Source organism: Balearica regulorum, chromosome 21 (genome assembly GCF_011004875.1).
Source record: "Balearica regulorum gibbericeps isolate bBalReg1 chromosome 21, bBalReg1.pri, whole genome shotgun sequence".
Taxonomy (NCBI): Eukaryota; Metazoa; Chordata; class Aves; order Gruiformes; family Gruidae; genus Balearica; species Balearica regulorum.
This window is the reverse complement of record NC_046204.1, coordinates 3,467,447-3,487,300: the sequence shown is the minus strand read 5'-3', so window position 1 is coordinate 3,487,300 and position 19,854 is coordinate 3,467,447. Positions and strand designations below refer to the sequence as shown.

The window sequence follows — 19,854 nt, the reverse complement described above, 5'->3', positions numbered from 1 at the left end:
TAGGGTGAGATGGCCTTTGTGCCAACCAAGAGGAAAAAGAAGACCAAATCCATGATGCAAGGAAGTAACCAACAACAGGCTGGATCCTTATCAGCTGACAGAGGTGAATCTTGTATCCTTGTTTTTAGCTATTAATTGTGCCGAGTCCTATGACCAGGTTCTCAGTTGATGCCAGTGTCAAGGGAGTTATATCTTCTTATATGACCCAAAGTGCTGGCCACTAACGTACGGCATGAATTACAGACATATTGCACATAATTATACCATTTTCATTTAAACCTGTGAAAATACAAGCCCATCCCTTTGCTTCTAAAATAACTTGAGAGAAATTATTGATATTGGCTGACAAGCATCTAGTGAAAATATTTTATACTAACATTTTAAGTGTTTTGTTGAAAACATGAAGAAAAATACAAGCTATCCATTAGCAAGCAGTTCCTTTGAAAATAAACCATTACTTTTTTAAGGAGAGAGAATTTGGCTGAAATGCCACAAATCTTTCAATGACAAAACCTACTTGTATTATTCTTCTGACGTATTCATTGTTGAACTCAGCTCCGTGCATTGGCAGTAAAAAATATATTCATTTGTTTCAAACGAAAACCTTTTTTATACAGAGGTAACCTTTAGGGCAATGCTTGTCTTTAGAAAAATGATTAGATCATTTAGCTTTCTTAAATGAAAATTTCAGCTAGATTTAAACTCTGCATTCTAGAGAAATCAGTCAGCTACTATTCTGTTAAACCTTCCTTTACATGGAAAAGGGAAAAAGGAAATTCTGTGTTCTAAACTTTGCTTTTTTTTTTTTTTTCCCCTTTTGGTAGCAAATGACACAAAGCAGACTGCATTTCCCTGCCAGTGGGTTTATCCCTGTGTGCACTGAAAGCAGAGCTGAGATTAGATAGAAGCTGCCAATACAGACACCACCAACACACAATTCCCAAAGAAATTAATGAGCCGAATTCAAAATTGTCTCAAGCAATGTAAATTATTGGCCGCACTCGCCACGAAGCTAATCTCCGTGGGGGTTCTCTTGAAGGGAATCACGCTGCTTAATGCCATGCTGCCAGTTTACGTGACGCATTACGGGAGCGCTTCCCCAGGGGCTCTCCCCCGTCCCCACCACCAGTACCTCTTGGGCAGAGAGAGGCTCTTTCACAGGACAACGTAGAACTGAGTTCAGATGCACGAACTCAGCCTCTGAAATACCCGCTTCTCTCTGCCGATTAGGTGTGCAAGCCAAGCCACTCTGCCTGTTCTTTCCCAAGAGCTCAAGTCGCAACAAGCATCTAATCCCACCTCTGATAAAGAAGTGGAAAGGCCCTTGCCTGAAACGTATGCAATCAGGCGACGGGAATAACCCCCGCATCCCCGTCTCTCCTTACCTCTTTAGTAACGAGCCGTCTAAGGATGCAAAACACACAAACAAATGAAGACTAAGGGGATTCATGCTTAAATAATACATGTCAAAAGATTTGATGAAATGAAGGTTCGCCTTTAATACTGGGAGATTCCATAATTAGACAGGAAAGAAGATAAAAGGCTCCCACGCCCTGGGTCTCTGTGTAAGGATTAGAGAGGGAGAGACAAGTACGTGTTCAGACTAATGGAAGAATACCTTACCAGCACTGCACCCACTGCAGGAAAGTTCATGTGTCCATGTCTCAGGATAAATGGGACTGTTTAAAACTGAATAATTTCTTAGCAATCCAGCCAAGGAGGGAGACGATAAAAAAGAGCCAAAAGCTCTCGTAGGAGGTATGAATGAGCAAATAAATGTTAAAAATAGATAAATAAACGTTTACATTCCCATATCAAAGAGTAACAAGATCAGCACTATAACACACAGTGCTAAGGCAGAGGAGAGAGATCAGCCTCCCTCGCGGAAGATACCAGTAGCTGGAGGGGTGGTACTGCTTTGTGGTACAACCTTTTCGTAAAATGCACTGGGGCTAGGAAACAGTTGAGCTGTACTACTTGTCTGCATGTCTTTTAATTTGTCTGACGCTCCTGCATAATGCACTAACCCTGTCTTTGAGCTACTTCCAAACAGTTTGTTCCAAAAATTTGACTGAGTCGCTAATGACAGTCTGTTCCAGAGGAAGACAGAATATCTTATGTTTTCGCCTGGTCTGGTGCTGTGATGGCAAAATGAGACAGTGACCAAAGAGCCAGGCACCGCTCTCTGGTGGAGAGTCCTCCCCATTGCAACTGTCCCACCGTCCTGCCACGAGCACGCGTTAGTCTCAGCTCCGCAGAACCAGTAACAGGCAGCTTAAAATTCACCGTGGAAAAAACACATTTCAGTCGGTTACAAGACATTGCCGAGGCAGAGTTTTCCATCGTGGATGTTGTGCCCCGGCTTGTTCGAACTGGTTGTTTAGTATGTTCTTTTGGTTTGTTTTGGGTTTAATTTAAGAGGAAATTCAAGGCAGGAGTCCAGGGATCAGCACTGATAATGCTGCAGTTTGTAACAAGGCTGAGGCTTTTACTGTTAGAACCCTGTGGTGCCAAGTATTACATGAAGCAGAAATTTATAGTCAGTCCCACCTCAAAGACTTTGCAATCTACTTCCTTTATTCCAAAGCAAACTGAACCAGATGTGGGAGCCTGCTGGGAAATTGAATAACTGTGGGCACAGAGTTCACTGTGGACTGCACCTGTGCTCATAGGTGGAGTGCAACGAAAACATAAAACAAGTGCTTGTAAAATATGAGAGATAACAATGTCCAAAACCTTTGCTCCACTTAAGTCAAAGGAATTTTGTCATTGAGACAGTTTTCATTCATGTGATCACAGGATGTACCATAATAAATAATGATAAAAGACCAGACCAAAGAGTAGATAACTCCAGTCTAGTCATCTGCTTTCTTCCTGCTCCCTCCTTCCCTGCTACCACTTCATCCCAGTGGGAACGGAACTAGGACAGAGTGGACTTCTTCTATTCACAGACTTTGCTGTTCCCGAACGTTTTGTGCATAGCCAAGTTGAAAAGAAACCAGAGGCATAGTTTCTCAGCCCCTGGAAGTATTAATCCTTTGTATGTTTTCCATAGGTTTGGAGCCAGTGATTTGGGGATCAATATCTCAAATGCTTGTTAGACAAGTAGTCATGAGCTGTCCTGGAAGCAAGTGCCAGACTCACAATTCCTTTGAGTTACCAGCCGAGAAATCAGACAATGAACAGAACTTTCTTGCTATGACCAAGATAATGGATGATAAATCCAGCAATGGTTTTGAGGCTGATGACATCATTACAACAGATACCACTTCTGAAACTGTACGGTGTGCCCTTTTGAAGTCCTTTACCAGCAACCATATTCAAAAGAAAATTTCCCATTACCAGCCATTCTTTCATTCATATCCAACTGTCATTCAACTGATAATGTCCCTCCCATTTACGTACTAAAATGCCATTGATCTGTTTAGAGAACATTTGAACAACGTGAAGATTGATCAGACAGAAATTGCTCACATACCATATTTTTTTCCAACAGTACCACAGTGTATGACAGTCTAGTTGTATCAGGCAAGACCCTGAATGCTCCCTTCTACTACGTATTTTATTATATTTCTTCTGTTTTTCCACTTAATATACCGTGGTACCTGCCACCAGGTTACATTAGCAATAATTTCTGAATTGTTTTAAGACAATGCCCCTAGTGATGGCTGTAAAATCACTTGAAGCGGTCCCTTACCTTACAGTAATTTCTTCTGTAACGGTTGTCTTTCTAGATGTGGATTTTATAGACAAGATCCCAGATCATCTGAAGTTTCTCAATTTCCAATTTTGCAGCTACTTCTACCAACTCTGCAGTGGAGCTTGACAAAGCCAAGTCTAATGAGAAGAGAACACACAGTAAGGCATGTCCTCAAGAAAAACAGCCAGAAGAAGAGATACCAAAAGTACCAATGGGAGCAGGACCATATTTTTATATCAGTGGATCTAATGGAGCTGGGCTGTAAGTAGGTCATATGACCATATAAGAAAACATGCAATGTTATCCATTATCCATTGGCCTCAAGTAATTTTCCTTCGATTTGCTATCTTTTTGGAGTGGTACACCTGGGGAACTTTTTAAAAATAATTCAAATGGAAAGTACCCACTGGACGACCGCCTTTGGTAAAGTAGCTAACTACTATGTCTTTGCAAAGAAACAAAATACTTCTGTTTGTTTAATGGAAGTTTCTCTGTTGGGGCTGTTCAGAAACCACTTAGCTACACCACGCAGCAAATCTGCTAGCATCAGCCCTAGAGCTAGGAACCACTGTTGTTGATCAACATTCTGTTGTGCTAAATGTAAAAACAAATGAAAAATCAGAAGACATTTCTGCCCAAGAGAAATTTTCAGATCAGAAGTTCCATTCATTCCTTTCTGAGTTCTTTCCAGCATATAGGTGTTCTTCTCTAGATGTTGTCACCAGCAAGCACCACAGAATTTCTGCTGCAAACTGCGCTTTCCTTAATGTTTCCATAGTTTTGCCTATAAACAGCTTTTTCTATTGCTACTTGTCATCTCTCCTTAAACTCCTTCAGTAGAGAGGCTCCTTATTAAGACTGGACTCTGAACATTTCTATTCCATGGGTACCAGCTGCATCCTAATTAGAAAAACCCTCCTGAAATGGTACAGGTTCTCATTAGAGCTGCTGAATCACAATGTTCTTAGCATCCTCAGTTACTCCCTCTCACACCCACTCAAGTTCAGACCAGCAGGTCCACCAGCAGCCATTCTAATTAACGCTTCCCACCTTATCCCCCAGCCAGGGGCTTCTGGGCATGTTAGGTCAGGCTCCCAGAGAAAATTATTAGGAGTTCAAGGGATATGAGCTAACTAAGTATTTGTTAATAGAAGAGAGGCTACTTTGCTTTTTTTGTTTTCCATATGCAGTGTGAGCATCTACTGCCAGAACAGAGGCTGGCAGCGTATCTATGACAACAGAAGAGAGGATTATGCACTGAAATGGTGTGAAATCAAGTGCCAAGAGACCTATTACCATTTCAAAGAAGGTAGAGGTGCCTGTGGACCTTGAGTGGAAGAGGGTGGTGGGAAAAACTTGAGAATCCTGGACTTGTGACTCCCAGGGCAGAGGAGGTCATTTGGGGGTAGAAGAAACAGGTAACCTCAACTTCTTGGCAGACCTCAGAGGAGACATCAGAGCTGGATAGCCATGGTGATTAAAGAAAAGATTTTAGACAAAAGAACAGCTTTGGGAGAAAAGATGAAGTAGGTATAGTGCACCAAGCAGTGCAGAGAATTAAAGACAAAGCATCATAATCACTTTTGAATGGCAGTCCACCCCCTTCGGCTTAGCGCACAGGCTGCAGCAGGACCAGTACAGCACTGTGGCACAGGAATAGCATGCAGCCTACTCTGGCACCTCTCGAGCACTAGTCTGGACCTTGCATACGGAGGTGCCTCGCGTTTAGAGACGCTCCCCACAGTGGAGGTGGGGAGAGGAGAAAAGGAAGGAAGGGTGCACTTGAAGGGAGAAGTAAAGTGAGCTCAGGATGGGTCACCCAAACATCGCAAGGCCCAGCTATCTCTATCTAGGGAGAACAGAATCACTAAAAGCCAAACTACTCCACTGTATTAGCAAGCAACTTTTTGAACCGCACTCTACCCTTTGTCTCATCGGTGCATCCTGACTTCACAGCTTTCCCACCAGGAAAGCTTAAAATCCAGGACTCCCACAGCAATGCCTCTGCCTGGCACCTTTAGAGCATAACAAACACAAAACTCCCTAAGCACAACCCATGGGCCGATGCTGTTACTTCTGGGAGCTGGTCAAGACCTGTGCCCTGGCAAGCCTGAGCGTCGTGGCACAGAGCTGCGGGCTTTCCTGTGGCAGATGGAGCGTGTTATCACTACCCAACCAGTCCACGTACAGCAGCCGCCCTCCCCCTCCTGCCAGCTCTGATGGCAATGTGGTGGCTATTTGTCAGGCTGCTCCGTTACTGAAGTTATTTAATACACGGCGGTGCAGACAGGCTATGTTCCAATGCAGTTCTGCAGCTGGAACGGTGTGATGGCAGTGGCACCTTTGGAGTGTGCAAGGGATGCACTATTTCATGAAGCCCCATCAGGTCGATCTGTTCCACTACGAGGTCGGACAGAAACACATTTACAACAAGTGATTGTACTGCTCTGTGAGTGGTCACTACCTTTTGCCTTAAAGCAAAATGGTGAAAGTCAACAGTGACAAAGTCAGCTTTATCCTCCAGATTCTGATGTATAGGACAATGAGGGCAAGGTTTTGTTTTATTTTTTTTCTCCTTATACAGGCGAACAGCTTCTCTACCAGATTCCCAACAACAGAGTCCTCACCAGTAAGATAGGGCTTTTATGCTGCCTGAGAGAGCAAGAGCGGGTGATGAAAAAGATCAGCAGGAGCTCTAATTCCAAGTAAGAACTCCCACCTCTTTGAACCTTGACCAGAATGCCAACAGAAAGTGAGAACACATAAACAAAGGACCAGTTTCCTCTGGATGCCTAACAGTACAGGATATAAATTGTATGGTGGTTTATTTCTTTCTTATCTTCTAGAAAAATCACTTTTTTCCGGAAGTACATACATCAGAGACAGAATTTCTTCTTTCTCTGTGTCTGGAGTTGTAGGAGTGCCAGGTCCCCCAAAGACAAGAGTCATAGTAATTCCCCTGTTTTGGGTGCATCGTCCTACTGCAAGGCCACAACTTCTTGTGCCATAGACACTGTAAATATAAGAGAAGCTTATTGCCATTTCTGCTCCTATATTTTTGACCTACCAAAAAAACAAATGGCAATCCTGTACCATGGTTACCTGCAGCCATCCCAGCTAGTTTTCAAAAAATCTGAGCATATGAAGAACATCTTAAGGCTAACATATATTCTTGAAAGCTTACGGAATGAGGTAGCTCAGGAAAAAACATACAACAAACACACAACTGTCTACAAGCAGGAAAAAAGCGCCATGTCTTAAGTTTCTACTTGCAACCATCCTTTCTGAAAGTAACAGAGGAATGAATGTGTCAGGGTTTTCAACTTCTATTTGATTCTCCCATAGGTTACTGAAGATGGCAGAATTCTTCCCAGAATCTTTTCGCCTGGACTTAAAAGATGAGAGAAATGCCTTTTTTGAGCTTTGCAAAGGTGAATTCCCTTAATCATGGTGGCAACCAATTTAAGTAGCTATGTGATCCTCTAAAATCTTCATAAAAGTATACACAGTAATAACAATTGATATCTATATGCATGTGTATGTATATAGATACACACATGTTCAAGTGAGCAGTTTTTAGAGCCTACTAATTGGCACATCAGTGTTTCAGACCACACACAATACTATAATAGACTCATTCTCTCTGCAGAAGAACAGATTTGGATCTGCAAACCAAGTTGCTCTAACCAAGGTCGAGGAATTTTCCTGCTTAAAAATCCCGCTGCTGTCAACACCCTTCAAGCCAAGCTCCAGAGCTCTGAGGAACACCTACTCAATAAGAGGGTGCCATACAAGGCTCCCCAGGCAAGAATAGTGCAAAGGTAGAGATCGAAGCCTGGGACTTGATGTGTGAGTACTGTGCTTGATTAAGCACACTGGCCTCGGAGAGCTGAATAGTTCCATAGGTATTTAATGTGGTTACACTACATCTCATCAGCCTATGAGCTTTCATTTTGTGGGAGAGAGGCTCTTTCTCTGGTTAGCCTGCCTTGTATTCACACTTCAGTCATTTCAAGGTAGATCTTTGTCATCAGAAAGATTTGAGTTTACCTTTGTCTGGAAATTTAAGAATGACTTCAAAAGGCCAGATGCTACAGTTCTGTACATGACTGCTATACATAAAGCAAAGCAATTTAAACTAGATATTATCCCAGCTTCTCACACAAAGGTAGCATTTTACAAAGTTTACACCTGCAACATCTGTTCCATGTAATCTAATAAAGCCTCCCAAATATCTTCTTAACTCTGCCTCAATGCTGCAAAAGTCTAGACCTCAATCAACAGGCAGTGGCTAGTAGTCACTAAAATTTTTGGCTAGGGTTGTTTTATTTTTTATTCCTTGCATGAATAAAAGACCCATGCAGTTTCTTCTTTGTACAACATACACCCTCTCAGCCGTTGCTAAAAGGTTTTGTAGAGTCGCAGAACTGCAGAAAAAGGAAGGGGAAAAATAAGGCAGAAGAAGCCATGAGAATAGCTTCAGTTACTGAACGTTACTTGCTTACTGTTACACAACTCACTCAACTTCCCTTTGCCTCAGTGTCCCTCAATCGAGGAATGCGTTATCATTAAATCACTTCAGTGCTTTGAGATGAGTGAATAAAACTTTCCAAGAGAAATACAAAAAAGATGTTTTCATTATTTATCCTGGGAGCTGCAGTTCCCAGCTGCCTTTGATGCTTTGGTGTGCACAGCTCGGCGTACAGAGCACCCTAAACTTCATGGTGCCCATACACGCATGACATTGCCTGGCATTTTCATGATGTGCCAGGAATGCCAATGTGCTGCTCTCGTGACAACGCTGTAGCATTGGCATGGAAAAAGCACATTTTGCTATGTAGTGATCATCGCACGTCCTGGCAAAGTGGCGATACCAATTCCTCACACTGTCCCTGTGCCACTTCCCTGACATTCTGCTACCGTGGCTCGGCATCTTTATCTCGCAAGAGAGCACAGTGCACGGCAACCTTGGCAAGAGCTGCCCTAGCCAAAGCAAGCAATTACGTTTATGATCATCCAAACATTTATTTTCTGCTTACATTCATCCAAACATTTATTTTCAGAACAAAGGGATGGTTGGCCTCATTGAAAAGGGTAAGAGCGATTTGTAAAATGGTAAACTGGAATGATGATCTTACAGGCTTTTGCAATAGGCTGGACCATGTTCATGCAGCAGCCAGTACACAGAGCGAAACAACGACTGCCTGACAAAATTAGACCAAGGGCCTTAGTTAGACCAACATGTGGTCTTTGACATGGATGAGCAGCAGTGCCGGGGTAGAAGCGGGTGGACTCTATCTTAGATCTCATCTCGATTTCTATTAGTGAGGAATGGCTTATGCTCTGAAGAGTGAGGCTCCACATTTCTTTGAAAACTGCTGTTAGCATTGATTGTTTTAACAGTATATCCTTGTTATTTACGTAGACATCCAGCAACCTTTATCATCAAAGGGAAACAATTCCCAGATTACATCACTCTGGCAATAAAAGCAATGGTGCTGCATGAAGGGCTCTTTGTGTTCAGACATAAACTTTGTATATTCTCCGGTAAATGTTAGTAAATCTTTAATTACCTTCTGCTCCCGAGACTATTCCTCTCGAAAGGAGCTGTTCTTGGCATTTCCAACTTCTCCTACAAGCGCCCTCTGCTGCCATTCACCTTAAAACCAGCGCTGCAAGAGGCACCAACGGATCCGCTCCGTGGTGTGAAACGAAGGGGCTGTGGGGTTTGCGCGAGCTTTGAATCACCACGTACCGTGGCTACTTTTGGTGACGCGTGTTGAAATGCTGCTCTGACAGGTACATTCACCAGCCTCTGCTCCTGGAAGGGAAGAAGTTTGATGTCCGGTCTTACCTCCTCATTGCCTGCACAGCACCATACGTGTTATTTTTTGCCCAGGGTTATGTCCGGTTGACCTGTGGCAATTATGATGCCGCTTCTGATGATCTGACCATTCATCTCACCAATCAGGTAAACTAAGTGCACTTGGCTCAGAAGAGAGGGAGGGTGTGGTTGAGAGAGATGAGAAGCAAAAAAGACTTTTGAAAGGCTAAAATAAAAAGCCTCGTGCATGCAAAATCCACGCACTTCAGGAAATGGATGTGGGCTTATGGTCAGGCATGGCACCAAGGCTGAACAGAAGCAATACCAGATATGGTTCCGTTCTCTGCCACGGACCAGTTCCTGGCTTAACCTGACAATCTATTTCCCTGGACCTCTTTTTCCTGCCATTATTTTCTCATGTATCTGCAGACTATAAGCTTCTTAGGCCAAGAAGCCTTTGATTGCGGCTACCTAGCACAGAGGAGCGCTAATCTCAGCAAAGGATTTTGCTGATCCTGTTGTGCTTAAACGCAGTAATCATAGTGATGTAAGATGCAGATGTGTTCTTCAAGAGCCATCATTCTTAAATCTCCATCTTTGCTTGTCTTGCTTCTCAAATAACAGCTATAACAGAACAAGACTGTTCTGGCTTGTACCCCCATACATCTCTTGTCATACAAAACAGAAGCCTGCCTTGCTCGGATCTACCTTTGGTTTTGTTTCAAATGAGGCCCTTCAGCAGTTAGAACTGGCCATGATGAAAGAGAATTAAAAGAATCAGAAGGAAGAAAACAGTTTGCTTTTAAAGCCCTTCCCTCCTCCCAGCGTCACGCTGCGTTCTGAGAACTAGCAAAACACCCATTAGAGAGGTATCAGACAAGCCCACTTCAGTTGGAGTTTTACAGTTCCTGCGGAAGTGCAGTTCAGGACAGCAGATTATAGATGCTTCCTGCAATATATGTTATTATCAGTATTGCCGCTTGTTTTCCTGGAATAGTTTGTTTGCTCAGCTAGAGAGCTATCCACATGGGAATCCAGGTGCTCAGGTAGGATCCCATGGCACAAGTGATATTAAACAAAGGACAGGTGTTTATCAGCAAAACATAAATTATCTGGGTTCCTGCTGGGAGGAGGGAAACAAAATTTACAGGAGCGGCTGTAATAGGCCAGACTTCCTCAAATTACAGTTCATTCTGCTCGCATTCCCGTCCTACCCATTTATCCCACCTGGAATCAGCCATTTTCCTACTGTATTTCCAAAGGAGAAGAGCCAGCAGAGCCGTCATCACTAACCAGAAGCTCCATCCCACAGATGGGGCTGCAGCTGAGCCCGGCTGTTTCACAGGGACAGGGGACTTGCCTTTGACTGAACAGTGTAAATACCCCATTATTGATAAACTCCAGCTGACATAGGGATTAACGAGACGGTGGAAGAGAGAAGCCCTCCCCTTGGTTTCCTCTGGGCGTACATTCATACATCTCTCCCAGATGTCCTCTCGTCTAGGAGAGTACTAGGCAGATGGACACTGGAACCAGATTTAGTCCAAAGAATATCATGCCTACGACTTGAAAGCACCTCTCCCTATCTGCCAGCCACTGGTCCAGACATATCATGCGTACGTAGACACACAGCAAACACTGCTTTGACAGAAACCTCGGGTAGCTGCCTCTGCAGCGTCCCCGTGGGTCAGGCACATTTCTGCCTGTGGCAGTGTTGTACAATGGCAATCAGCACATTTACTCAGGTTTAGCTCTGCTAGCGAGGGGCTCTAGTCCTTCCACCTCTATAAATTCATCCCGGGGTTCTTCCCAAGTCCAGATGCCTGGAACAAATCAGGGTAGCGGGGCGTCTGCCATGCAAGACGGTTCCCAGTTACTCTCCAGTGCCAGAAGTCTAATCCTCCCTTCGCCCTGTTTCCCCACCTCTCAGCACATGCAGAAGAAGAACTCCCTGTACAGCCAGCTGAAAGATGAGACAGTTTGGCGGATGGAGCACTTCAACAGCTACGTTAATGAGAAGTTCAGAAAAAACAGTGGCCTCCCCCAGGACTGGGTTTTCACTGTGTTTACTGTAAGTGTAAGCAAGTGTATGGTGTGCTAGTCTGGCTAATTAGGGTGACAGAAACAGGGAGAAAACCCGTCAGTTCACTGGAACCCCCAAGGAAATACATGCACTGAGCGAGAAGGTATTGATGGTCCCATGGTAACCATTTATCTGCAGATGCTAAACACAGAAGTGAAGACTCAAAGAGTTTAATTGTAATAAAATGGGTACACTGCTGAGAAAGAGAGTGTGAATGCAAATGCTAGCTATAAAAATGCAATTATGGTTGTCACGTTCCTCGCCCAATGCTGTGGTCCTGCATTAAAAAATAAAGTACATATTAGAGAGCTCCCCAGCCTGACAGGTCTTAGCCTGAAAAGAGACTACACTTCCAGTGGTCTCTTTCCTGTCTGACTTGGTCTCACCCTTCACTTTCCATCTGATTTTGCCACACGAAAATCCTATCAGGGCCTGAGATCTTATCACAGAGGAGAGATAAGATGACTCAACTGGCTTGATTTTTTTACCATCTTCCTGTCTCACAGAAGAAACAAAGCGAAGAAATGATCTGAGTCCCTGAGACTTCATTTCAGCAGCCTGAGTCTAACACTGCAGCAGTTCTCCACTTGCTGGAGTGAAAATGAAAAGGGCAGAGGACACAGCTTTCTCAGTTTAAAGCCAAATGCAAAGAAAATTAAAAAGCTAAAAACTTTGTTAAAATACATTTTTGTTTAGAAAAACAGCTCAGAAGCAAATCTAATTGAATTTGCCAAGTTTCTCAGGGGATCAGAAACTTTTCAGCCAACTTTATGGTATCTCTCTTCATGCAGAAATTCCCCACTGCGCATTTCAGCTCCAAATTGAGTGAAACTTAGCATCACTTACTGCAAGTTGCTGTAGTTCACCAGGCTTCTTTAAAACACTATGTCCAGCACAGCTGAGAGGCGGTCGTGAGTCATCACCGTCAGCAATGGCTGTGTTCGGCTCACATCTAGGTACACCCATGGGAGTAAATGAAAGAACACCGCTACGGATTCCGCAGACAGCTCATTCTGAGTAAGGGCCAAGGTTCCTTCACGCACCACCGCAGCAGTTTGGAGAACTAAGTTCAAGAAGGGGGTTTCAGTCAACTCAAAGCAGACAGACAGACTGTCTGCAAAATGCAGCATCCTTCCAAGCCTAGAGAGGATCTCTGCTGGAAGCAGGGGAGGAAAAAAAGTCCCTAAACCAAGAGGGCACCTGTGACTTAGAGTGACTCCTATGCCCTTGGCTTTCACAATGACCAGTTACCGCCGTTCCCTGTCTTCCGTTTCAGAAAAGGATGCAGCAGATCATGTTGCAGTGCTTCCTGGCAGCCAAGCACAAACTGGATCGCAAACTGGGCTACTTTGATCTCATCGGCTGTGACTTTTTAATTGATGAAAACTTTAAGGTACGAATGCAATATCGTCAAACACTAAGTATGATATTGGGCAGATGTCTGATGCCAGCAGTGTGGCACTGTTGGCACAGGCTCCGGTGCTGGGAATCAAACAGAACACTCAGTCAGTTAGCTACGAAGCGCAGGATTCTTTTTTTTTTCTCCAGTTCTATTGTCCAGCATCGAGACATGGCACCTGTATTGCCTGCACATGTACTGCACAGAGAAACCCTGGCATTAACAGCTCAGGATGGGAAGTGCTTACTGCAGCTGAAACTGTTCTGTGCAGAATTTTCACAGGGAAGTAGAGTTTGTATTGAAGAGTATGAGAATTTATAATGCCCACTCAGGGTTTTTTTTCTCCAGAAACCCAACATGCCAGATGGTCAGCCAGCATAAATCAGCGTGTAATGCCTCTAACATCACATGAAGTATACTGATTTACACTAGCCGAGTATCCATCAAAGGCAATGAAGAACTTCCCCCTCACCATGCTGAAGAATCAGTCATTATCGATTCAGACGTCAGCATCAGCATCTCCATGTTCACTGTAGGTTCACCACTTAGCAACAGGTCGGCACACTGAGTCTATAAAATCTGCTAGAATTACAGTTCGAACTTGTAAAGAGTGAATGAAACACAGACGAGCAAAGCCTGAAGAAAGGGAAAGGGAAATGTTAAGTACAGTGATTGAGGTGCTTTCAATGCGGCACAGTCCTTCAAAACCACCTGGCCTAAACATAACAGAAAGCCATCTGGCAGATTCTGCTGTTGCTAAAGCAGAAAGGAACTCAAACATATTCCAGCAAAGGGCAGTGGGAACAGCAAACCCTATAAAGAATGGAAGTAATGTATGCAGCAGTGGGCAAGGCACCCGAACAATAGAGTCCTTTGTACGGGAAGTCAATGGCAAGGGAGAGTAAATGGCAAAGACATAGAAACTGGTGCTTCTCAAATTGCAGTGGGAATTGTCTTTTGCAACGTTGGCACGCAAAGCCCTGGCTGTGTAAACTTTAAGTAGAATAGAAGATCCAGTATCACTCTATTGTGGCAATTCCGACTTGGCTAGTTGAAAACTTCAGCGTTCAAAGACCATTACATCCCCATGTATTTTACATACAGAGAGATAAACAAAATCTGTTTCTTGACAGGTATTATCTATAAGAATGATGAGGATTTCTGGACATTTAGTGGTGACAGAGTCAGTCGGAACCTGGAACTTCCCTTTGAGAGAGAGTAATGTGGAAATTTAGGCATTTATTTAGCATGGGTTTGTGCACGTTTTCTTGCCCCTGGTGGGGAGCAGCAGAGCTGCTTCTTCACTGGTGCAGCGCTGCATGAAGAGACACCCGTACGCTCCCTGCAGAGGCAGCGTGCAACAGCTGGACGCAGCACTGACAGCTTCAACCCGCAGTTACCACTGGTCGGTGCAGCGAACTCCCAGTTTCCCGTGGGCTGACATTACAATTCCTGCTCTGACATCGTCCTCTGCACCTGCAATACACAACAGCTTATTCTCCCCGTCATCCTGTTTCACAGCACACGTAGAATCTGCTTTATACTGATTTAACATGGCCTTATATGTTCAGTCTTATAGCTAGCATTCCTTTCCCTCTTCTTTATTTGTCTGAGATACAAATTCCCCCAGCATCATTCCTAATAATTCTTGAAGGTCCTGCAGCATCCTAATTCAGTCTTTGGAAGGTGTTTTTCCTGCCCCAGAGTTCTTAGAAGCATGGACTATGAAAGCAGGGCCTGCTCAGAAACCACGGCTCTCTGTCGAGCTTTGCACATTCGTCTGTAAGCCGAGCAAAGAATGAAGTACTTTAAGGGGAGAGGGAGCAAAAGTGACAGATGTGGTTTTGCTGGTTTTGGCTTTTTTCCTACTGTTTTCTGGAGCTTCTTTGTGCCGCATTGTAAATGCCAAAGTCACTACACAGCTTAGGACAGTGTCATTTATATGCTCAAGGAACCTGTTTTCAGAAAGCATTGCATCAGCCATGCAAAAGGGCTCCTCCCCAGAGGTATGCTGGGAAGACAGATGTGTACATTTTTTATCAGCCATAAAGGGATTCGGCTATCTATCAGTAGAGAACAGACTGAACATAGATAAGCCATTTGCCAATTTGTGATAGATGCACATAAATGAAGATAACGCTCGAATCACTAGTTAAAGGAGGGACGGTTCCTTTGATTTGAATGACATAGCTTTTGATTCGCACGGGGAGTATGAGGTACTACATGGATACTGGAGACTTGGTTGTGCCCACTCCAGGTCACGAAGATAAAAAAATCTGATAAAAGCCTGTTAAGACTGTGGAAAACAGAACTCCACTGCCTTAGCCTGTGGTCTCCGCTATCGCTAAGCTTGTCCCTTTCTGGGTCAACATCATCTGAGCAGCCCTTCCAGCCCTTGGTTTGTGACTCTGCACGTGGCTTCAGCTATGTCCACATAAGGTACAGAACAAGCTATTTTACTCCTAGTTCTTACTGGTATTTCTACGGTAGGACTCAATGATCTCAAAGACCTTTTCCAACCTAAATGAGTCTATGATTCCATGATTCAGTGGTGCTTAAAGCTCCAGGCAGAGGTCAGGCTCCCTGGACAGCTGCTGCTATGCGAATGCAGAAGAGGACAGCCCTGCTGTGGGTGGCTTTGGGCTCTGAGGCATGTTACAGCCATCCTCTCTAGGAACGGTACTGATATAAAGAGATATATACGTTCCCATTCAGTCTTGGCTATCAAGTCACTTGGAGCCTCTGGGAGCACGGACTGACGTCCTCTCCCTCCCTGAGACCCCAGCAGGGTGTTTAGCTTCCACCTGGCGAGCTCCAGCAAAGACCCACACAGTTAAATAAATTAAATGTTTTTTTGATCACAGACAGACCAAAACTCTGGCTCAATCAAATCATGCATTTCCTGCACACCAAAAATCTTACCTCTGCCCATGTCTGCAGGGAACAGACCCTTGAGACAGGTCTTACGCTGTCTGTTACCCACCATGTCAACACCTGACAGAGCCTAGTCTCATCATCCAATGCTCCTTGGAAAGCCATTGAACTGCTGCTGTAAGGATGGTCCTACAGTAATGAGACTATTATAGTAATCAAACTAGATGAAAATCAAAACTATTCGGCAGATGCTAATACTGCATCTAGCACTATACAAAGAACAAGAAACGAGACCTGAGATCCTGGTGTAATGCAGCATCAGCTTGTGGTCAGCATGCTGTTTCAAGAACTAGGAAAAATCCTACTATTTGAAGTTTTTAAGCCTACCTGTGATGTCTTGACAGAGCAAGTTTAAGATGGGACAGAACGTGGAGGTGTACTGGTAGGCTGCAGGGAGCAGTAACCTCTTCATCCCTGAGAATCATCCAGAGCAACACTTCTGACCAACGCCACGGGGCACTGTGTTCTCATTATTGTTCTCATCACTTGAAAAGCCTAAAGAAAAAGGACAGTCCATGGTTAGGCAGTCAAGGACAGAGATCCTGGGGTTTGGTTTCCTTTCTTTGTCATATGCTTGCTAGGAAATTTTGAGCAAGGCACCTGCGTGCCAGATGCAGGGAGAAACACGGTAATTTCATTCTACCTGAAATTCCCATGAAATTACAGATATTCACACAGATATGGTGAATCTTGGCCTTATTCTCTCTGCTCCTCCTGAAATAGAACAAAGGGCATTTATTAACTTGCCCTGGTTGCTTGGAGCTGAAGAGCATTTAAAAACCATGAGACATTCAGATAATACAGTAATGGGGAACGTAGATGATGAGCAGCATGATAGATGTCACAGAGAACTTTCTTCTTCTTGTTTGTCAGTTTTATTTGTTTTGAAGAAGAAAGCAAAACCTAATCAAGAAAACTATGAAGGTTCATTGAGTTTGTCTGTCAGCACAAAATCTTATGAACTTTTAATAGGAAAATGAACACTCAGAAGGCGGTTGCCAAGAAAGATGTATGTAACTGAGGTGCCCTCTGTTGGCATCTGCAAAGCAGGGTTTTTTAGCAGCTGTTCCAGTTCTCCTCTAGGAAAAAAAAAAGAAAAAAAAAAAAAAGACATTTCACTGCCCTCACTTACCAGTCTTTTCATTTGTTTAATAAAGTATTTCAAAGAAGTGAAAATTATTGTTGTATTTTGTTCTCAGCAAAATAAAGTGCCAACGTGAAGGCTATCATGTCACCAAAATCTACCAAACACTTAGACTTCATTTCACAGGTACTTGTAAGTAAACTCATTGCTGCTTCAGGAAAAAAATAAATAAATTAAAAAAAAAAAAAAATTAAAAGGGAGTAAAATTCTGGGACTGTTACATGATTAAATATCCTTCCTTACAAAACACTGACTAGCTCCTCCATGTGTAGGATGCAGCACCATATGGTTGAGGCAGGAAGTGAACAGATGAGTTTCTCTCACTATAGGGAAAAGAAATAGTAAACAGAATTATATGCAAGTCAATTGTTTGGTTTCACACAGCTTTGTCACTGGACCGTCACATTCTGTGGCTTGTAGCTTCAGACCTTGGCATTTCAAAGGGAAATGGAGATGACACTGGTATAGATCTGTAAAATCAGTATCTTACCTGGCTTCTACCTGAAACTAAAGCTTACCCAGGAAATCAAGGCCAAGGGCTCACTGAAAACTCAGTGCCCTGTTTGCTTAGTTTTAATCCCGTGTCCACCTCAAATCAAAATGATTCCTAGTTTCCTTATAACTTTATTTCATGGTATCAAAACAACTCAACTAGAAATTGTCATGGAAACTGGTATGTTAATAAACACAGAGCGAGAGTTAATCTAAAGAGCATCACCTGGAGACACAAAATAACACGTAGTGTTGTTCTCAAGTATGTAAATGTATGCAAAAAGGGATTTTGTTTAATTCATCCCATCCTTATGAAAATTCTGTCCTGCTTGCGTTCTGCGTTATGGGATTTTGTTGGGATTTATTAGTACTCCTACCTCTCAAGGTGTTCACTCAGTCAGTAAAAGGGCACTGCTCTGGCTCCAGGGAGACCCAGCCTAGTTTCCTGACTGGCATTCCCCTTTTCCAGGTCTGGCTTCTGGAGATGAATGCAAACCCAGCGTTGCATACCGACTGCAAAGTCCTGAAAGACGTCATCCCAACTGTAGTCTACGAGAGTCTTGGTAAGTGAACAAGTCACAGGGCGGCCAGCAGCAGCAAAGTCATATCACCCCACTGCTTGTCAGAGGAAAGACTCCTGTTTATATCAGCTGTAGGTCCAAACCAGCCTCTGAATAAAGACATCTCACTGCAGAGTTTGCAAGCAATTTAGAAGGCACTGAAAATTCTAATCCATGCAGACCTAGAAAATTTATGGTCTTTTTAGCCATCCATCCATTAGAAAATAATAAGTCGTTAATTTTTTTAAAGAATGTTTTCTTATATATTTATGTACAAAAGGCCAAATCTTAATCCGTGACTCTATAAACTGCACCTGCATGTTTTTCTTATGCCCGTTCTGAATGTGCAGGAATTTGATTTGCACAGTGTGCCTTACACAGCCATGGCAGTGCTTAAAATGCCAGCGTACCCCACTGTACTTCACGACTATAGCTGGCAACTGTTACGTGAGCTATACAAAGACTGTACAAATCCTTATGCAATCTGATAGACATTAACTAGAACTGCTCCTGCATGGAGGACCAAAATCTCTTTCACTCCTGATTTTCTGTGCTATCGCTGTAGGTGTAAGGAGAAGTAGTAAAGGGAGAGTCTATGTCTGCATGAAGGTTATTACCAATAGCCTACTTGTGCTTACTTTCAGAAATACAATTACCTTCCTGCGCGTATGTATGTTTATTTTGGGGTGTTTTCATATCCTGTATTGCATTGTAAGCAGTTTTACAACATTTTTCCTACCGATTTCCTAAAATGTTTCCAGCAGAGCTGAAGCTGGCTGAACTGAATGCAAGAAAAGTGAGGTTTGTTTTTTTTCTTTCTTTTAAATTGTCTTAATAGCAACAGTCCACAGAAGCCACAGATCACAGGTTGGAAACCTCTTCCTCTCCCCACTCCTCATCCTTCCCGTGCACACAGCTGTTTTGTGCGTTCACATGACATTTTGCGTGTGCTTTAGCATCAGAGTGTCTAGACCATCTCATAACTGCATCTTCCTCTCCAGATTTGGTTCTCGAGGTTTTCAACAAGCGCCTCAAAGGCCAGAGTGTTTTGCCTTTAAAGACACTCTGCCATTTTGTGCTTCTCTATCACGAGGATGCTGCAGACCTTGGCCAGAAACAACCCTGGAAGCTCCGAGCTGCCCCGTGTACAGGCCGATTTCTGCAGCCACAACCAGGCAGCACCAGCCGCTTTGGTCAAAGCCCTGCCAAAGTGCGGGAGAACTCTGCCAAGAAGCTCGGTGGCTCTAGAAAAAAGGTTGCCTTGTTGTCCAGAAAGAACCGTCAACAAACCGTCCTAACTATACCGCACGTGCAGCTCTTCGACCGTCATGGAAAAACCCTCTGAACCGTTACGGAGCAAGCGGGTTTTCACAAGTTCAGAAGACGTAAAAAGAAAATAAAAGCTAAACTTGTATGTGCTGTGCATGTCCAGCTCATTTTCACTTTATATAAACAAACAGGTATCAACTGCAACTGGAAAACCAGTAACTATTTCTGTAAGTTCTTAGTTCTTCTGCAGAAAGCAATACTTTAACCAGCCAGTCAGAAATTACAGGAAAGCTACAGAAAATGAGACAACTGTTACCACATTAAAACTCATCCCTTTTAAAACCAATGTTGATGTGACCGGTGCAATCCAGAAACAGGCCAAACTTTTTACATACAAAGTCCTTACACAAAAAGGCAGGGAGAGAAGCTGCAAAGATGAAACCGAAGGC

General features: G+C 43.5%; 1 protein-coding gene across 1 annotated transcript; it reads left to right on the top strand.

Moving 5' to 3' along the window:
- Positions 1-9: 9 nt before the first annotated feature.
- On the top strand, positions 10-19,821 carry TTLL10 (tubulin tyrosine ligase like 10). Its single transcript, XM_075773626.1, has 11 exons — positions 10-112; positions 3,796-3,961; positions 4,891-5,009; positions 6,285-6,405; positions 7,046-7,131; positions 7,350-7,521; positions 9,500-9,671; positions 11,455-11,595; positions 12,884-13,000; positions 18,046-18,139; positions 19,138-19,821. The coding sequence occupies exons 1-11, from the start codon at positions 10-12 to the stop codon at positions 19,479-19,481; spliced, it is 1,635 nt and encodes a 544-aa protein (XP_075629741.1). The 3' UTR covers positions 19,482-19,821.
- Positions 19,822-19,854: the final 33 nt, after the last annotated feature.

Coding starts and splice junctions, on each gene's coding strand:
- TTLL10 (XM_075773626.1), top strand. CDS start 10: ATGGCCTTTGTGCCAACCAAGAGGAAAAAGAAGACCAAATCCATGATG. Junction 5,010..6,284: donor CTATTACCATTTCAAAGAAG/GTAGAGGTGCCT, acceptor CTCCTTATACAG/GCGAACAGCTTCTCTACCAG. Junction 13,001..18,045: donor TAATTGATGAAAACTTTAAG/GTACGAATGCAA, acceptor CCCCTTTTCCAG/GTCTGGCTTCTGGAGATGAA.